This window comes from Sinohyriopsis cumingii, chromosome 14 (assembly GCF_028554795.1).
Source record: "Sinohyriopsis cumingii isolate HCF-2022 chromosome 14, ASM2855479v2, whole genome shotgun sequence".
Lineage (NCBI taxonomy): Eukaryota > Metazoa > Mollusca > Bivalvia > Unionida > Unionidae > Sinohyriopsis > Sinohyriopsis cumingii.
This window is the reverse complement of record NC_142974.1, coordinates 42,395,415-42,414,032: the sequence shown is the minus strand read 5'-3', so window position 1 is coordinate 42,414,032 and position 18,618 is coordinate 42,395,415. Positions and strand designations below refer to the sequence as shown.

General features: G+C 34.3%; 1 protein-coding gene and 1 long non-coding RNA gene across 3 annotated transcripts; one reads left to right on the top strand and one right to left on the bottom strand.

The window, feature by feature from the left end:
* The first annotated feature begins 240 nt into the window (after positions 1–240).
* Positions 241–3,906, top strand: LOC149783637 (uncharacterized). Its single transcript, XM_089932877.1, has 5 exons — positions 241–595; positions 1,308–1,428; positions 1,464–1,692; positions 2,298–2,431; positions 3,874–3,906. The coding sequence occupies exons 1-5, from the start codon at positions 333–335 to the stop codon at positions 3,904–3,906; spliced, it is 780 nt and encodes a 259-aa protein (XP_089789003.1). The 5' UTR covers positions 241–332.
* A 10,812-nt stretch (positions 3,907–14,718) lies between these two features.
* LOC149783636 (uncharacterized) lies at positions 14,719–18,191 on the bottom strand. 2 transcript variants are annotated; one of them, XR_016414049.1, is made up of 3 exons: positions 17,915–18,191; positions 15,837–16,007; positions 14,719–14,779 (listed from the first exon to the last, which is right to left on the bottom strand). It is a non-coding gene; the product is annotated as an uncharacterized LOC149783636 (long non-coding RNA). The 2 variants fall into 2 exon arrangements; XR_016414048.1 differs by lacking the exon at positions 14,719–14,779 and adding an exon at positions 15,223–15,300.
* Between the last annotated feature and the right edge of the window lie 427 nt (positions 18,192–18,618).

Here is an 18,618-nt window from a genome sequence, read left to right as displayed (position 1 = left end):
TGTCAATCCTCTTGCATGTTACAGAGTCTGGTGATGGAATTTAATCATCCTTGATTAATAAATATGCCACTTTATAGTCATTCCAGTTGTGTCCTACATATATTTCAACTATTACAGTACAGTTCTTATCTAAAATGTATGTCTTGTAGAATGCATATGCTTGTTATGAAACTTACAGGACGACATAAATCTGAATCGATCTATAAGCATCTGATTTGTCAAATGTTGTAAATGTTTTCAGCGATGATCCAGCTAACGTTAGTGAGCAGCCTAGTGTTGTAACAACACACAACAACACCAGTACTGTAGACCCACCTCTCAACACTGGTGCAATGTACAGTAATGTACCCACAGTTCCAACTATCAGACAACAGGATAATGTCGTGGCCATGTTTCCCAACTCAGGGACTAGCGAGCATGCTGGTATAGTAGCAATAGTACAACGTACCAGTGAAGAGCATGGTGCTGGATCAAGAAACACTGAACATCATGATGTAATCGGACATCCCAACATTGGTGATCTGCATCATACTGTAATGACAAATTACAGGTCTTCTTGTTTAGTTGACAACATGGCTGTGATTTTGGAAGAAGTGTAAGATGTTTTAAAAAATATTTTTCGGAAAGATCCAATTATGAGATGCCATGTTGTATGGTTGCTGTATGCATTCATGCTTAGAAAAAAAATCGATCAATAGTCTTTGATCAAAGTATATGAAAAACAAAATTTCCTTCTTGAGGCCAATCTGTGCCTTTTCAGCGATACACTACTTTATATGAGATAGTGGAAATTCTTTTGTCTAGATGAGTCATAATAACGCATAATAAGATGCAGCTAACTCTAATTAGTTCATTTTACATGCTGGACTATGTATTTTTGTGCCAAGTGACCTGTTTATGTTTCCATCTGCAAAAAAGTAACTATTTTCTTAATATTAAAGACTGGTTTAACACAAACACACGCACGCCGATAAGCACCGATTGCTAATATATCTATTAACTAGTTAATCTTGTTGGATATCTTCTGCTTTGTTATCCAAGTAAAATATATTAATTCATGTATATAGCTTGGCTTCAATTACATGTTTACAGTGGATATCTTTATTTCTCACTGCCACATGCACATGAATGAGTGTTTGCCCTTTGAAGTAGGAAAGTTAGATACAACTGACAGATTTTAAGATTCTTAGACTCCGTTGCTTTTCTTTTCTCTTGTTTCAGTATATATTGACGCCTTCTTAGTTTACAAAATTCCACCTGAATTCAGTAATTTAAGTACCTTGACATCCTCCTTTTTGTTGTCACAGCAAGGACATTCATGACCCAGTAGCTGTCTTGCGCTATTTTCAAAAATCTGTAATGACTGGAAGACAATTAGACCAAACATCATTAACAGAACCGCTGGAGGGTGAAACCCAATCCATCTATGTATCGCGGATGAATATGTTTGCAAAGGAATGGAGGAGATCCTGGAAGCGCCCAACCTTCTGGTACCCCTTGAGGTGACATTTTATGGAGAAGAGGCTTCCGACCAAGGGGGACCAAGGAAGGAGTTCCTCACTCATATGATGCAAGAGATAATAAAAGAAGAATGTAGACTTTTTGAAATGACTGAGGAGGGTGCATACACACTGAAAGATGACTCCGGTGGACTTGAAAGGAAATACTATTTTGGTGCAGGACTAGTTTGTGGTAAGTGTTATATTTTCGTTACTTGCTGTAGATTTAATTTTTACTATGCTGGTCATAATTCGGCTATCAATGGACAACATATTTGCGATGTGAAAATTAGGCAGAGCATAATATGCTTTCATGTTAATTTTTGTGGTAAATAGCTTTGGTCTGCAATTTGGTAAGCAATCGATAAAGCAAATCGTTTGTCGCGTAAATTAATGGTATAGGTCTTTCATTCTGTTATTGAACGAAAGTATACTCTCTCTGTCTCTCTCTCTCTTGACATAAAAAGCGATCCTAACTGTTTTAGCAAAAATATTTCTGACATTCTTTAAATCCTATACCTCAGTTTCAGTTTACACGACATTGTTGCAGGCATGGTCAATACATTGCTATTTTTGGCGTGCACTCATGTGTCAGGCGTATTTCAACACCTAGTAAGATGTGATTGCGATGACCCACATTTCTTGCTTAACAGGCTTTGCCTCGTTTTTGGAGTTAATAAGCGTGAAACAGAAAAATGATTCATTTGTTTTAAATATATCTTTCATTTAATATCACACGCGCGTCATATTTGGTACTTTCTAAAGTACCCATTATATTCTTGTTAACAATATTGTTAGGTTTGTCATTGATGCAGAACGGGCCTCAACCATGTTTCCTAACAGAAGAAGAATTGGAAACGCTCCTGTCCCAAAACTTAACACCAGTCCAGGCACAATTTAGAGATGGCTTAAATCGGCTTGGTTTTGTTGATGTAAGCACAAATGAGTTTTGGAACTCCTCCACAAAAGGGAAAAATCACCATGAAACCCCAAAAAACGTAGATAGGAACATACAGCTACCTAAGGGTACCTATTTAGAACAGAAAACCATAAACAGGATAATAACTGGAAAAACTAAACTAGCAAGCAGTTTTGGAAGGTTTATAGGACCCAAACCAGCAACCATTAACTGCTTTAACTGCCACACCACCGAAGATCTACACCACGTATTCAATATATGCCCAAAATATCAACTCGCTCGGAAAATATTTATCAAAAACCAAAAAGAGATTGGATTACCACACACATACCCAGAGTTACTTATGGACTCTAATAAAAATAAACAATCAGCATATAAAAATATAAATCAATTCATAGACTCAGCAGGACTTAGGAACAAAATATAATTACTATCCCCATAAAACCAAAAGACCCAGTAACTAGCTAAATAAATGTAGAAGCCACCACATAAAAAACCATAACATATCATTCAATTTTATAAAAGTATTAATAAATAATTCACTTACGAAGCACATATAAAAAACTAAGGAAACCTCAAAATCGGATGCCCTAGATGTCCTTAACGAACCGAGTAATCAGCTAGGATTCCTGTCCTAGATGTCCTCAACGAACCGTGTAATCGGCTAGGACTCCGGTCTCTTGCTAAATAAAGTATAAATAACATTCAATCTCTAAAAACATCAATTAATAAATAACTTAAAGAGGTAATATCTAAAAACTTATAAATAACATAACGTAGGAAACACACCCTAAACACCTCGACTAGTAATACCATAATAATCTTGAAAATCTCTCTTCATACATGATATCTACTAAGAACCTCTATAAACAGCATAGAACATCCCCCCTCCTTTTAGAACATTTTGAAGAGAAAAAAAAAAAATCTCGAAAAAAAAAAAAAAAAAAAAAAAGCAAATGCAACAAGAAAACAGCGATGTAAAGCAAGCAGGACCGTTCCCGAGCTCTCCTTCCCACTAATGACAGCCAACCATTCAACTGTAGGGACCTTTATGGACCCACAGATTGAGGCCAAACTATCAGGGTTCCTTGAATCCATAAAAGCCTGGGGGAGGTGGCACCATCCCTTCCCCAGGAACAACTAGCAGGCTGCGGTGCAGTCAGAAAAAAGTGGCACATGCACAATTGTGCGAACGCTACTATAATTAAACTCAACAACAACAAATGAGTATCTAAACTTTCCCAAACCTGCAGCTGTAACCCGGACCTATCTCTTGTAACCTGTTATTATTATACACTAAAAATCTTGGCAGTGATTTTGGGACCACAATATACAATATAGCTTGTTTATTAAATAAGGATTGTAAACATTGTTAAGGTTATTTTAAAAGCACAAGTTGATCATGTATTAGATTATGTGAATATCAGCTAATCTCATCAAGCTTTTTAAATTTAGTACCCATCATATTTTCCAATTCTTGAGAAGTAAACTGAAGATGCGCATAACTAGATAAGAATCAAACTGATAATAAAGTCTTATGTGCAAATAGAAGTTATGGTACAAAGTCCATTTTGTTATTGCAACCTTGCCAGTGAAACAGTTTGGGTCAATTACAACTTTTTTATGTATTGAAATGTTACTTTTCAGTTAATGCGCCGAAAGCCGTGTATTAAATATCTCTTCAGGCCTTCTGCAAGGTCAACTCTGACACAGAGAAAATTTATCCATGTCCTAAAACCAGTATTCTCAGATATCGGATCTAACAGAAGATTGAAGGAGGATGGTACATATAAAAAATTCATAGCATACCTTAAAGAAGTTTCAGGTAAATATATAACATCTGTAAAGATAACAAGAAAGAGGTAGTTCTGATTTCATAGATTATAGATATACATTTATCAAAATGAAATATGTGGTAAATGTTTTTCGTTTGCGCCATGGTTATAATTGAACTAGTTTCTTAAAGATTATTATTAATATAATGATATTACATGTTTACTCCTGAATTACTCCATACTATCTAAATTGTATCTGTGTTCAGTCCGTTGTACCTATGTTGTGTTAGATTAGAATGATTACTAGGACTCCAATATATACACATTTTGAGAGACGTTCGATGCGAAAGGTTTATATAGCCTCTAAAGAGAGGTGGACATTTTCTTCTTTTACATTCACATTTCTACGACTTATTGTAAAACAATATGTTCAGTCCTTCTTTGTGGCAGCTAGCTAGGTTTGCATAAACGATGTGATGTGATGTGATTTGGATTTTTAACGTAGCTTTAACAATTTTTCAGTCATATCGCTACGATGTCTGCAATGTGGCAGTTTATAGTGATGTCTAGCACTGGGGCATCATGCCGCAGACATGTAGTATGATGTCCCACCCAGTCACATTATCCTGACACCGGGCCGACCAGTCCTAACACTAACCTCTTAATGCTGAGCGCCAAGCGAGGCAGCTGTTAGTACCGTTTTTGTAAGCCTTTGGTATGACTCGGCCGGGGATCGAACCCACGACCTCCCGCATCCGACATAAACGATAAACACGCACACAAACACAGATATATATATATATATATATATATATATATATATATATATATATATATATATATATATATATATATATATATATATATATATATATATCCTTTTCTATGTTAATACCGGTTATATCTCATTGTGTAGTATAAAAAACGTGACATTTCCATTTCAGCGAGCTTCACATGTTCACATATAAAATATATTGCTTTTTGTTTCACATGAAATATATTCGGCATTAACACATGAAAACAACATTTTAATTTTATTAAATAACAAACTTGCTGTTATGTTTATTGTATGAAACCTACTCCTGAACAGAATGCTAGAAGAATCACTCTTCAGCACGCAACCACCATCCCTTATTTTTGTATTCACCGCACTGTGAACGGCATTCAGTATCAGCGAGCGGCTATTGGTACATCAGCACATTCAAAACTGGGATTCACTCCGATTAGTCTACATCTTTGGCCTTGTGATAAAACATTTATGACTATTTGGCATCCATTTCACTATACTGCAAGTTTTCTTTTTTAAATTTTCATTTCGTATTCTAGAGAAGTAAATTAGTTGTTTACAAAACTTGCTGGTTTTGGCGTTTTTCTGTCACTTGGTTTAAGATCATATATTTGAATATATATATCTGTCACTTGGTTTAAGATCATATATTTGAATATATATATCTGTCACTTGGTTTAAGATCATATATATATATATATATATATATATATATATATATATATATATATATATATAATTCTATTGCTTTTTATAGGTGGTAGAAGAGGAACGGAGAAAGCCAAAGTTACACTGGAGAAAATATTACAGTTTGTGACGGCATCTGCAGAGATACCAGCTTTAGGATACTACATGCCACCCAAGATTGAATTTTTTGATGATGGAAGTGTGCTTCCTAGAAGTTCTACTTGCATAAATGCCCTTTATTTACCTTTGGGACATTTACCAGATGATGCCGCATTATTTTCCTTTTTTGACTATGCATTTCTGAACGAATACTTCGGAAAAATGTAATCTGACATTTTTCACCTCAGTCAAAATCTGCTTGGAGATAGGGAATGGAAAAAAAAGCAATTTATTTGTTTGATTTTACTAGAATTGAATATTTGTTTTATCATAAACTTCACAGAGATGATGGCTATGACTTGATAATATTTCAGTGGGCGTTAGCCAATATATATATATATATATATATATATATATATATATATATATATATATATATATATATATATATATATATATATTTGTGGTGTGTGTATGTGGATGTGTGCAGTTTAGTCTATTATTTGCATATTATCAATGTCATCTATATAAAGCGATAATGATTTTAATTCATTAGGATAGCACAAACTTCATAAAATAAGACTTCCACAATGCATGACAATTTCATGCAGACCTAGAAATAAGGTTTTCTTATCAATATTATTTGGTAAATGAATAATATTGTTACATTATCATCAGTGGCGTAGCTATCTCACCACGGACCACACATACAACTTTTTGCACCGCCATCCCCCCTCCCCCCTTACTGTCACTTTAAATGATTTTTTTTCTGGTTGGGCCGTACCCAAAACACTTCCGGGCCCCACAGCACGGCTGTACCTGCTACTAAGGTAGTTACGCCACTGATTATCATGGTACAATCGAATACTATGTATTGCCTACTTATATGAAATCCTGGCAAATGAAAATATGAAAATCTAAAATTTGGCTGACTAAGAAATAAGAACATCATGTCAAATCAAATTTATTAATGTTATTAAAGAAATATAACAGATATTTCGTTGCTTACATATATTTATCAATAGTATTTCGTAGAATTTTGTTTTGACCAATGTTTACACAATTATACATACTGAATGCCGTCCAAAGCAGGTTTCGATAAGGTACCGTCTCAAGAAAGTGTAAACAGCGGAAATGAGATACATATAAGACTATTGTAAAATTTCAAAATAAAACATTGTTACGATTCTGTGGTCTGAAAGTAATGAGCCTAATGTAGCAACACCGTCAAGTTTTGTACAATTTACAAATAATTTAGTTCTATAAGTTATGAAATGAAACTTTAAGAGGAATTATAGTATTATGAATTAAATCGAAAATAGCACTGTGAAGTGTCGAAGTTTGAATTGCAGTGAACTTTAAAGTTGAATGTGTTGGTCATTAACATTTTATCGCGTTTAAGCCAGAAAAGTGTTTATGAGGAATCACTTCGACCTTTCTTCGTTCATCTCAGCCCATGTCCGTGTAAACTTCAAAGGGGCAGCATTCCAACTAAGTGAAATTCACCGGGCTATCTTAACACGGCCCTTACAAAGTAAACATTTGAGCTACCAACCCTAACCGCTTGGTAGGAACCTATGTCCACTTATCATTTTCAAAGGGAAATAGTTACGCACCGTCGTTCACAGATTCCGACCTGTCTAAACCTGATGAAAGGAATTATTTCTTTGGAAAAAATTAGGGACCGCTGCCCACGATTGGGCAGAATAAATTAAGGCGTACACTTTAGAAGCAATCAGACTTTAAAGTGACGACCTTAGTCAAAATTCATAAGTCTGAAATTTCCTGAAAGAGGAGTCTAGACTTCGGAGGAGGCCTAAAGACAATATTGCTATCCTTGTTAAACAAGAAAAGGACCAGGAGACCGTCTTGTAAAAGAAAGACAGGTTTTAATGCTCGGAAGCGTATGTTCTGAAAGAGAACATCAACAAGTTACGCAAGTTTAGTTTCACGTAATATTCTATTATTTGATTGCTTGCTTTATACAAATGTGTTTTCTATGATTAGGTTTCCATATATGTATCGTTTATTCAATTTCATGGAAATGTGGTGATGCTAGAGTTTTTGTGCAATTTATGTTATTCAATTTCATGGAAAGTGTTGATGCTAGAGATGTTATGCGACTTAATTTTTATTCATTTTCATGGAAAGTGTTTATGCTAGAATTGTTATGCAATTTACCTTTCAATTTTACAGTTATTAGTTCATTGGTAGAATTGATTGCATACGATCCAAATGTTCATATATGTAGGATTTCCAAGGATTATTTGCAATAACTTCCTTTGTTAGGACAATACTTACCTAATTATATCTGATTTTGTAATGTTTGAATAATCTTGTAGGTTAAGGATTGCTGCGAGTTACAATTTGTGAATTTCATGCAATATCAATCGAACATGTAGTTGCATATGTAAAAGAATACGGCAATATTCAATAGACGCTCGCGTGGTAATTTAAGACCTGCCACTGGAAGCAAGGTCACTGTCCAACCATACTAAATTTACACAGTGTGTGGATAGCCAACATGCTCTGAGTAACGTGAGGGAATTTTATGTACGTCTAGAGAGTGGGGTATACAGAAATTTAGGGGTAATTTTGTCCTTTAAGGAACATCTTTATGGGATAGAGACTGGACAGTCTGAAGACAGAAGTCTGAGAAAAAGAATGACGAAGTCAGAATAAAAGGACCAGTAAGTCCATGAATGGCCAAAGCACACAGCTTAGCGAGGATGAACTAGGAGACGTGGATATACGGTCAAGATAGGAAGGTGATGATGCAAATCAGTCGTGGACATTGCGCTCTTTTCACCTTTTATTATGATGACGAAATAAATACAAATTGGACGCGACTGTTGAATTATATTGATATAATCTAACTTGAATTGGAATTGGCGTTATTAATTTGTTCTAATTAAATGTGTTATTTTCTTGTCAAAGGGGGCTCGTATTGTTTTATTTCTTCCAGGTATTCTCGCTCAGTTCTCTGTTAAAATTATATTCTTCTTTCACTCCCGCCGGGTTATAATATCGAGGGAGGTCATCCTCTAGATAACTCCAGCCAAATCCAATTAACCACCCCTCTTACTAAGAGGGAAACGTTACAAATACTAAGCATTATATTCGAAGTCCAAAAGAATAGGGTGTTTCATATGAATTCCATATCCTGAATGTGCTGATGTACTAACATTATTAATGTATAACAATGGCATTGTCTAGAACTCTTTTGAATGAATTCACAATAATAACAATAATCACAGAATAATATTTTATTGAAAAGTCAATGAGCTCTTTGTAATTTTGATGAGTAATCCAACTCTCAAATTATATCTAAACAAAACATTAAATATATCTGCAGAATAACATTAAATAAGAACATAGAAAAATCGGAATGAATTCATTGTTCAACTCATATACCTTGTATACACTTTAAGCCTCTACGTTGCATTAATTTCCTATTCGATATAGATCTATCTATCAACACCTCCCATTTCACATGTTTCACGATACCTCTCACTGCGACAGAACTCATCAGGCTTAATCATCAAATGTGAAATTACCCCAAACTTGTAAACAGGTTCTTTATTAATATTGATTTTGAAATGAGTCAACACATATTAAGGTACCTTCATTGCAATCTTAAGTAATGCACCAAAAATGAAAAAACAATATATACGTAACAATATAGTATTTTTTAATGTGAGACGGGCATAGCAATATATATATATATATATATATATATATATATATATATATATATATATATATATATACCTCTCCCTCGATAACTCGTACACAAACAGTGTCCACAAGCATAGACCGCATTATAAGCGAGGGCGCGAGTTACCGAGGTACCTCCAAAAATTGAAAATTCGCTTTGACATCGAGAAAACCGAGGGAGGGGGAGGCGTTAGGGAATTGGGCTGTTTACTGACTGAATCCTCCTTTTACAATCACGTCGATAACAATTTTAATAAATTGCTTTTTCTAATGAAGTTGTAAAAGATCGTTCCAACTGGTTTCAACAACCATCACATGTGCGCGAAAAATCTGTGTAACACGTCAATGCTTTTTATTTTATTGATGAGTCTAATTCCCATAGTGGTGTTTAATAGTATCCTGCCAGATCGGGAGTCCACAGAGCAGGGAACTAGACTAAATGTTGATATACCCCCAAATAAGAATCCTTTTTTAAAAAACAAAAACAAAAAACGCGACATTTATTTCATGAAACGATCTTCTATGTCGAAACTAATTTTTTGTATTGTTCAGTTAGTACAATATTGATGTCGTGATTTCATTGGAAGTATTAATGAAACTTCTTATCATCCTTGAGGATATCTCTAAGTGCCAGTTCAAAAATTCTCTGAAACTCGCTTGCCCAAAAACAAGCTCTTTATTTTACGAAGTATTCATTTCGCTTGGCTGCATTGCTATCTTTGATAACAGTTATGAAAGAGTACACGATACCATTTATAACAGTGTTCGATTATTCAAATGAAGCGAGTTCACACGACATACGACCGGGATCACTAGATTTTAAGTTTATAAGATTTTTGTGCCTTTTAACTTTTCTTTTATTCCACCTCTTTTATTTGATTCAAAAGACATAATTAACGTGATAATACAAAGGAGTCCAGCTTTTCGTTCAGTGCAACAATACAACAAATACTTCCACAAGTCAGTTATCAAAACACGGTCGGCACTTAATTAGGTTCTCGGAGAAATGCGCGCGGACATAGCTGTTAAGAAAGATTGACGCATTTTACGTTTAGTTACAAGAGGACACATTACATTTATGATGATTACACTTAAAAGAAACTAAAAGATAGAACTAGAACACAACTTTCAGTTGACAAATAAATTATTTAATTTGTATTTATTTTTTTAAGTACTGTCTCCACTCGGCGTAAGTGACATTTTCATTGATTGAAATTAACTTAGACAAATATGGGTACATATAATCAATCATGGAGGATTACAAATATACACCAAACAGAACGGAAAGTGCTATCCCTGAATTACACAGAAAAATGCTTGATAATACTGACAGAATTTGTATAAATACGAATAAATACAGGTAATATGCGTACTCTGCGGAGATTTCAGTTGAATTCAATCAAACGCATGTTCTATTACCGCTTATTGGATTTTTATAATACAAAAACTATCAACACTATTAATTAGATTTTAGTACAGTCGGACATACCTATTAGGAGTAGATTTGATACTCAGATTTCAGTTGACGAAGTCTTGCGCAAGTTATTCATTTATTATTTTAAACATAGAGCTGTATTGGATCACAGTCTATTTAATAAGGAACAAAGATTATGTTATTAATACATTTGTAATCTTACAAATAGGGAGTTAAGATGAATTTAATTACAAATGGAGGAATGAAAGAAAGTTGTCACTGATGATAAAATACTGCTTTGAGCAATTGCAGAAAGTAAAATCGCCCCATATAATCAACGGAAATGTAGTAGAGTACATGAATTATCGACTTCAAACTTCCAAAACCTCATCAACAGAATCTAAAGCATGCAAATATGGTTCAATGTCAGAAAGGTCAGCTACGTGAATTCCACTCATTTTGGCATTGAAAGAATGCAACTGTTCTTCATTAAGTAGCTCTATTGATGGCACGTCGATATTGTCTTCATCACTTGGCTCAGGTAACGGTGCATCTGGATCCATTCCATACTCTGGTAGAGCGTCCTAAATGAAGAAAATAATACTAATAATAATTTTGTCTGCAATGTATTCATTCATTTTTTATAGTTAAAAAAAATGATTCAAAAACACAATTAAGTTTGGCTCTTAAGAAATGAATTCGTTTAAGAGAATGAGCTACGGTGGCTCAGTTCTAACTTCCAAATATCACCAACAAATGTTAGGCTAAGAGAATAGCATATACTGTCTTGCAGAACCGGCAATAAACAAATTCGTAATTTGGTCTCTGCATGGTAAACTCATGAAAGTTTTTCGTGCTAAAAGAAATTGTTCCTCGATATTGGACAAACAGTTTTCTGAAATTCTAAAACTTTTGTCGAATACTGTCTGTTAAGTTATATAAAGCAGAAATGTTGCAATCAGATGTCCTTTAAATGCTATTTATATTGAATTGCAGGGAATTTTGCTTTATATTGTTATTGTAATGTTTCGCTGATTGTAAATTTGGTATGTTTTATGAGCTTGATAGAATATATTTCGAAAATACAGGTACTTTCCATTTAACGAAGTAGCACACTGTGAAGTTGTAGTCATTTGTTATGACTTTGGTAATCACATACACTGCTAATTAGAAGCACACACACACACACACAGACATTGATAAAATAATGGTAGGTATTTTAAGGAACGTGCAGATTGGATAGTGCCCAGTTTCAAATCTCTTCAGTCTTTCTGGTTTCTTTCTTTACCAATAGGCCACATTGCTTAAAACGAGACAAGCTTCTCACCTGATCTAATTCTTCGAAGTATTCGTTAGCAATTAATTGATTCTCGTTAAATATACGCTGCATTCCAAGTATAAATAGCTGGCAGATAGTCTTGTTGTTCTCAGTTCTCAATTTATGATTGTTCCATGAATTCATAAACTGGAATAGTCTGTCGTTTATCACATTTCTGTACACATAATGCAAGCAGAAGACATGTTTCTCCGAATCTGGATAAAAAAAAGCTTTTGACTTCCAATGATACGAAAAGCTCATAAAATAAAGAAAGCACAGCATTATACACATCACGCCATAGCCTCTCTATCCTCGAATTATGGACACTTTTTCCAGTTAGAAAACTTCCCCTATTAAGGCCCCGACGAGGGTGTGAGAGCATGTACTGAGCAACTTCACGGTTTTCCACACCCATGTCCCCTCTCACTCGGGAAGGAAGGCCCCATTTGGAAACTGCTTCAGTGAAATGGTTTAAAACTGTTGAAGCTCTATTATCACAGTTGCAAGCTAGGTAGACAATAAGTCTTGTGAAACCATCCATGCATCCGTGTATTACAAAACGCCATCTGCAGAATATATGTATATCGCTTTCCACGTTATATGAGACAAGAAAATGTATTGCTTTCCTGCAAGAGATGGATATAACAGTGATAACACCGCGCGTATTATTATCTAATATAAAGTAGATCACTGACACATTGCTTGATCTCTCACTCTCGAATGTCGCCCATCATACCTTACACTCCACATACATAAGTGTTAAATGTAAACTCCCGTCATTAAGATATTTGAAAGTAGCTAAGAAATGCATTATAACTGAAGAAAATCTCCAAGTGTTCCTATAAAGTTTGCTAAGCAATTGAATGTCAACACATTCTTGATTCATTCTTATTAAACATTGTATTGCTCAGATATTTGTAAGATTCATAGTTATTGGTGTCATATCTTAATTAAACATGAATACTAAATGACCAAATAACTTATTGATGTCCATATGAATATCAAACCCAGTTTCCTCAAAAATATGAAATAATATTTCTCTCTTGTCTTTATATTTATAACCAATGCAGGCAAAATGTTTTTCGGCCTCTGCTTTGTTTACACAAATGGAGTAATATTTAGCATCTCTTGGAATAATAGCTGTAAGAAAACCGCGAGTTTCAACTGTACCAATGGTTGAAGCTGTTTCTGTTCCAAGCTTATTAATATTTATCTCACAAACATGTTCAAATCCTAAATATCTGATTAAGCTTGTTAGAATCTTGCACTATATAGTCGTGTCACTGTTTTGTGTTTTCATGTGCACATTTGAAGGACAAGGGAGTCATTTGGGTGTTCCGATAGATGTACCCGGTATTATGTGTTCAACATTGCATATGAGATGGAAATATTCCCCTAACTCGATGCTACTAAACGTTTTAATGTCCAAAAGAAAATGTCAAAATCCTAATAAATAGTTAGTCATAAACATTCATGTCATTTAACCTCTTTACATCAACCAGAGTCGATTATGTCAAATTTCATGATCGTAAGTTGTAATAGGTTGAAGAATAGAGTTTATAAATTTAGCCCCCTACCTTCGCATTTGTCTGCGATGGCTACTTTTTACTTCGACAAAAATATTCAAGCTTACCAGAGCATTAAACAATTATTATGTTCTGCTAACCTCAGTACAATTAATTTTATTTTAATTGCCAATTATTGATAAGTTTACCAACTGCATGAAATATTACCTCAAATTGTGTTAGTGTTAAAGAGTTAGACACCGTCTACGTCGGCATTTTGCAAGCCATTACAATTAGATGCATATATTATCAAATCATCTGGGCACATTAAGCAATTAATATGAATATCATATAACACGACAAGATCACATGAGGAACAAAACATGTCTGAGAGATTATTTGTATACGCGTTATTTCATCAACTTGACCCACTACTATATGTCATTTCCAACATGATAGACTTGTAAAAATCGGGAAAATAAGCACCAAATTTACCCTTTTCTAATCATCATTAACGTCCAAGATTAACATGTACTGAATGAATATCGTTAATAATACATTAACAAGTAACTAACTGCCATTGATGGATCTGATGTTATGATGTCTTTGCCGAATTTTCATGTTATACGTCCGAACTATTTAAGAGAACTGATTGAATTTTTTATGCTTAACTTTTTCCTTCCAATAAAATGTGTTCAGAATTGAAAGGTTTTATCTTGGAGATGCTAAGATATAGAAAATTTGGAGTAAAATTATGTGTCTTTTAATTTTAGGATTTCGGAGCCTAGGAAATTAAATTAACGAAACTTTGGGTACTGAGAATTAGAGATTACACACAACTTTATTGTTAGCACATGTAATACAACTGAGTGGAACACTACCGTATCAGTTTGTGATTGCCATCCATATGCCACAGGGCAAGAGGGGACGGAACTGAATAAACCCTTCGCTGCCTCAATTGTTGTCCAACCGGATCTACAGTTCTAACTGCTCTCCTTGATCTCTCTCTTTGTACATGGATACCTTGTGAAATGAGATGACATTCGATTGTCTTTAAACCTAAAGAAACAAGTATTTAAAACATGACTACAAGCATTGAATTCATAAAAAAAACATTATTTATTTATTTGCAGATATAACATTTACAGTCTGTACCATTCCAGGATAAGATTAAGGATCTAAATGAATTAAAATGTGATTTGTCTCTTAGGTGATTCGGTTTCTCATTCCACAGAATGACAGTTGCATACATAAGCTATTTGTTTGCCATACAATGGGGTTTTCATTGTTGGGGCAATTAACATAATTCACTATCTAAAATTGTATTTATAAACAAATATTTATTATATTCTTATAACATATAAAATTATCCAAACATTGGGAAGCGCACACTTATTCAGAATTTGAAAGTCTCTAAATTCATGACCTAAGTTGCACACTTTCAGGGTTGTCAGTTTTGCCTTAAGAGTTAATGATAAATGCTTGTGTAAATAATCATACTCACACCTATAAGCACGCTTTTGTTGTATTTTTCAAGCTTAGTAGTGTTCAGGTCGCTGCAGAAGTAGCAGGCCACTGGACTGAATTTGAAATTTGATAGGATAAATGTATGCAAGATCGCTTGTTTGTTGAATCTGATTAACTTCGGACCAATCCTTTCAAATGCCTTTAAGCTTTCCCACAAAGATTTCGTTTTACATGCAAATCGAACTGCACTTGTTAGTCTATGACAATCACCGGCAGTTTAACGATATCGGCACAGTTTATGAAAGCACTGATCATGTTTTCATCTGTTTAAATACCATTCTTGTTGCAAATAAAAATGAGAGTTTTTAACACACGTCAGTTATTATCTACAGTTTGAGCCCCATGCCGAAATATCTTTTAGTCGGCGCTTGGGCTATGTTGGGCAAAGTCGCTGTATGGAAAAATGACCAGGAGTCACTACAAAGTTAGAGTCGTTAATTGATCTTTAAAAACAGTTGCGGAAAAGCAAAGCCCCATCCCCAATTAAAATTTCAAAACTGATATAACAATATACACATCAATGAACATAAATAACAACTATTTTACTGTACACAGAGAAGTCATTTAGTTGAAGAAAAAGAAATCTTACCTGAACGAGGAAAGTTGTTGATTATTGAATGCACCATCGATATGAGCTCATTGTCACTTATATCACTGAATCGTATCCCATGAGTCAAGCGGAAGTTTGCTAGTCTCCGCTCTACAGTTCTCCTGCTTACCCCAAGCAAACTTGCCATATCTCCTGATGTAAACTAATTTTCTGGAGAAAAATTAATACAGACGTGATTACAAATAATTTTCCAAAGCACGAGAAAGATTTTCCATATAAAGGTTTATGTCATGTGGATGTAATAGAGAGAAGATATATCGGTTAGTAATGTCTAAAACACAAAATTTCAGCGTATAAAAAGCATTAACAGTCACTATAGACACATTTTAATTATATGTGTATGATAATAAAAAATTTGCACCAGGAAGACGTTTTGAGCCGAAGCGCGATCACGATGGTTCAAAATCATCTGAGTTCTTGGGCAAACGTGTGCAAACATCATAAGGTATATAGTATAGTTATTCTTACACGATGAAGTCTTAGCCACTTAACTTCTATTCCAAATACCCAACTAATGAAGTTTCAAACAGGAAAAGAAAATAATAATGTTCAAACAGCGCGTGTAATTCTGATGCATGAAAACAGATGACGTCAATAAAAAGACATGAGGTCAAAGCACGCTGAGATTGGCCAATCACGTGTGACGTTTTATAAAGTGATGCAAACACCATATGAATATAAACTGTCAGATTTTTTTGTAAATAATGTTTTACAGCATTTGGTAATAAAAATGTTATTTAATTAAAACGAAAATAAAAGCAATGGTTATTTTGAGACGCATAGGATATATGTTTCTAATAATATCCTATCTTTTTATACTTTCTACTTGAGGAAAGTTTTGCGTTATGAAATAATTCAATTATTTTGAAAAAATGCACTACATGACTATCATGTGGAATAAAGAATCATGCAAACAAACCAAAGAAAACACAATTTCTCTTATAATGTACGGTGGTAAAAGTATCGATTGTAGAATAGCATGTGAAGTCTGACAGTACTATATATTAAATTTCAATACATGGTTCTTTAAGGACTAAAATATTCGTACATGCTCCCATTTATTTGCAAACCTGCCAACACACACATACACACACACACACACACACACACACACACCGATGTTAAAACGAAAATGCATCAAGGATATAAACAAAATCGCAAAACTTAGTCATTTAATTCATAATTTCTAACCTGATTGCCACCAAAGAGTGCCATGCACTGTCATTTTGTTGGCGTTTCGAATCAAACGGGAGTTTTGTAAGTAACATAGTCGCCATATTTGCATAGGCAAGTCTATGTTTTTAAGCAACAGGGGTAATGTAGTTCACCGTCTTTGATAATTTCATTAATTCCGGAAATTTTTGGTGTTACATGTCTCTAGCATGTGTATACAAGAGTTGTCCTTTTCATTTGCTCAGTTTGGTCACGAAATATTAAACATAGACATTTTTAATGAAATGGACTGTTCTATAAACCAGAAAAGGTCAGTGAGCAATCTGTTGCTTGTTTAGATCGAGAGCGTCCGTTTGATTTGAAATGCCAATAGGTCCGCAGTGTTAGGAAGCTATTATCAACTGTAAGTTAGAAATTATAAATCAGTGAATGAAATTACTTAATTTCGTGCATCTTTATGTCCTTGATACTTTTTATTGTAAAATTTGTAACGGGGTACAAACAAACGGGGTGGTGTGCGAATAATATACTCAGTGGCATTACCAAACTGATGTTTACCATTTATCATTTCCTAAGTGTTGTTGCATAAACAACTTAAATCCCGATACCTTATAATATTTAGGATAACGAAATCATTTAGCCAGACGGACAGATAATGATACTCAATAAAGAATGTCATGTCTTACAATATTGAAAACTATCAACGCTTAAAAATGACACCTCTATGATTTGCTTGCATACGGAAGCATTATCAAATATTGTGCATGAACATCAGAAAAATAAAGTTGGAAGCAGTAAACACTGCTTGTGTGTTAGGGGATAACAATGGAACATGTAAATATAATATACAGCATGTTAGTGTGTCAGTTGAGTTAAGAAATTACCGATGAAAAATTGTAGTTGTTCCTTTTTTATGTCATAAAGAGGTCTGCCCCTATGCCCAGTATAGACTTGCGAGGCCCTGTACCGGTGGTCTTCGCTGACTGACATAGAATTGATATCGGTTTTGTCAAGGATACAACGAGCTTGTCCAAGTAGCTCAATCACTTCGACAGGCACTGATACATCCTGCAGGGAGTCCTCCTTTAAAATCTCAATTCCACGTACCTGAGTCCTTATAATGTTCTCTGCTTCCATCCTATTTGACATGCGCTCTTTACACTTTCTCAATTCTTCCGTGATGAAGTTTACTATCGACACCAATCATGTTGAGCCAGAATACATTTTTGTGGTAACATATCATCATAGTGAAATGGAATTCAAAAGTACCCCATTATCAAGAATGGCAAAACTTTCTTTAGAGTCGATTGCGTTCATTTGTCATTTCAGGCAATGGAATTGTGTTGATTTGAAGAGGCAATGAACTGGAAGTGATAAATGTTTCAATAGCTATAAAATCACACATTCAACGCAAGTAGTGAAGCTATTACATGTGGATAAAGCGTTTTTCCTGGACCAACGAGTGAATAATTGTGAGAAATGCTAAATATTACGGTGTTATTTCCAATTCAACATATTTAATCACTTTCGTATGTTATTTTCAAAATATCACTTTTAAATCACGAGATTGTTGAAAACATAACTCCAG

Excerpts from the sequence above, each read along its gene's own strand:
- LOC149783637 (XM_089932877.1), top strand. The coding sequence starts at position 333 with ATGTACAGTAATGTACCCACAGTTCCAACTATCAGACAACAGGATAAT. Across the intron at positions 596-1,307 it reads GCTGTGATTTTGGAAGAAGT|CAAGGACATTCATGACCCAG; the intron begins GTAAGATGTTTT and ends TTGTTGTCACAG. Across the intron at positions 1,693-2,297 it reads TGGTGCAGGACTAGTTTGTG|GTTTGTCATTGATGCAGAAC; the intron begins GTAAGTGTTATA and ends CAATATTGTTAG.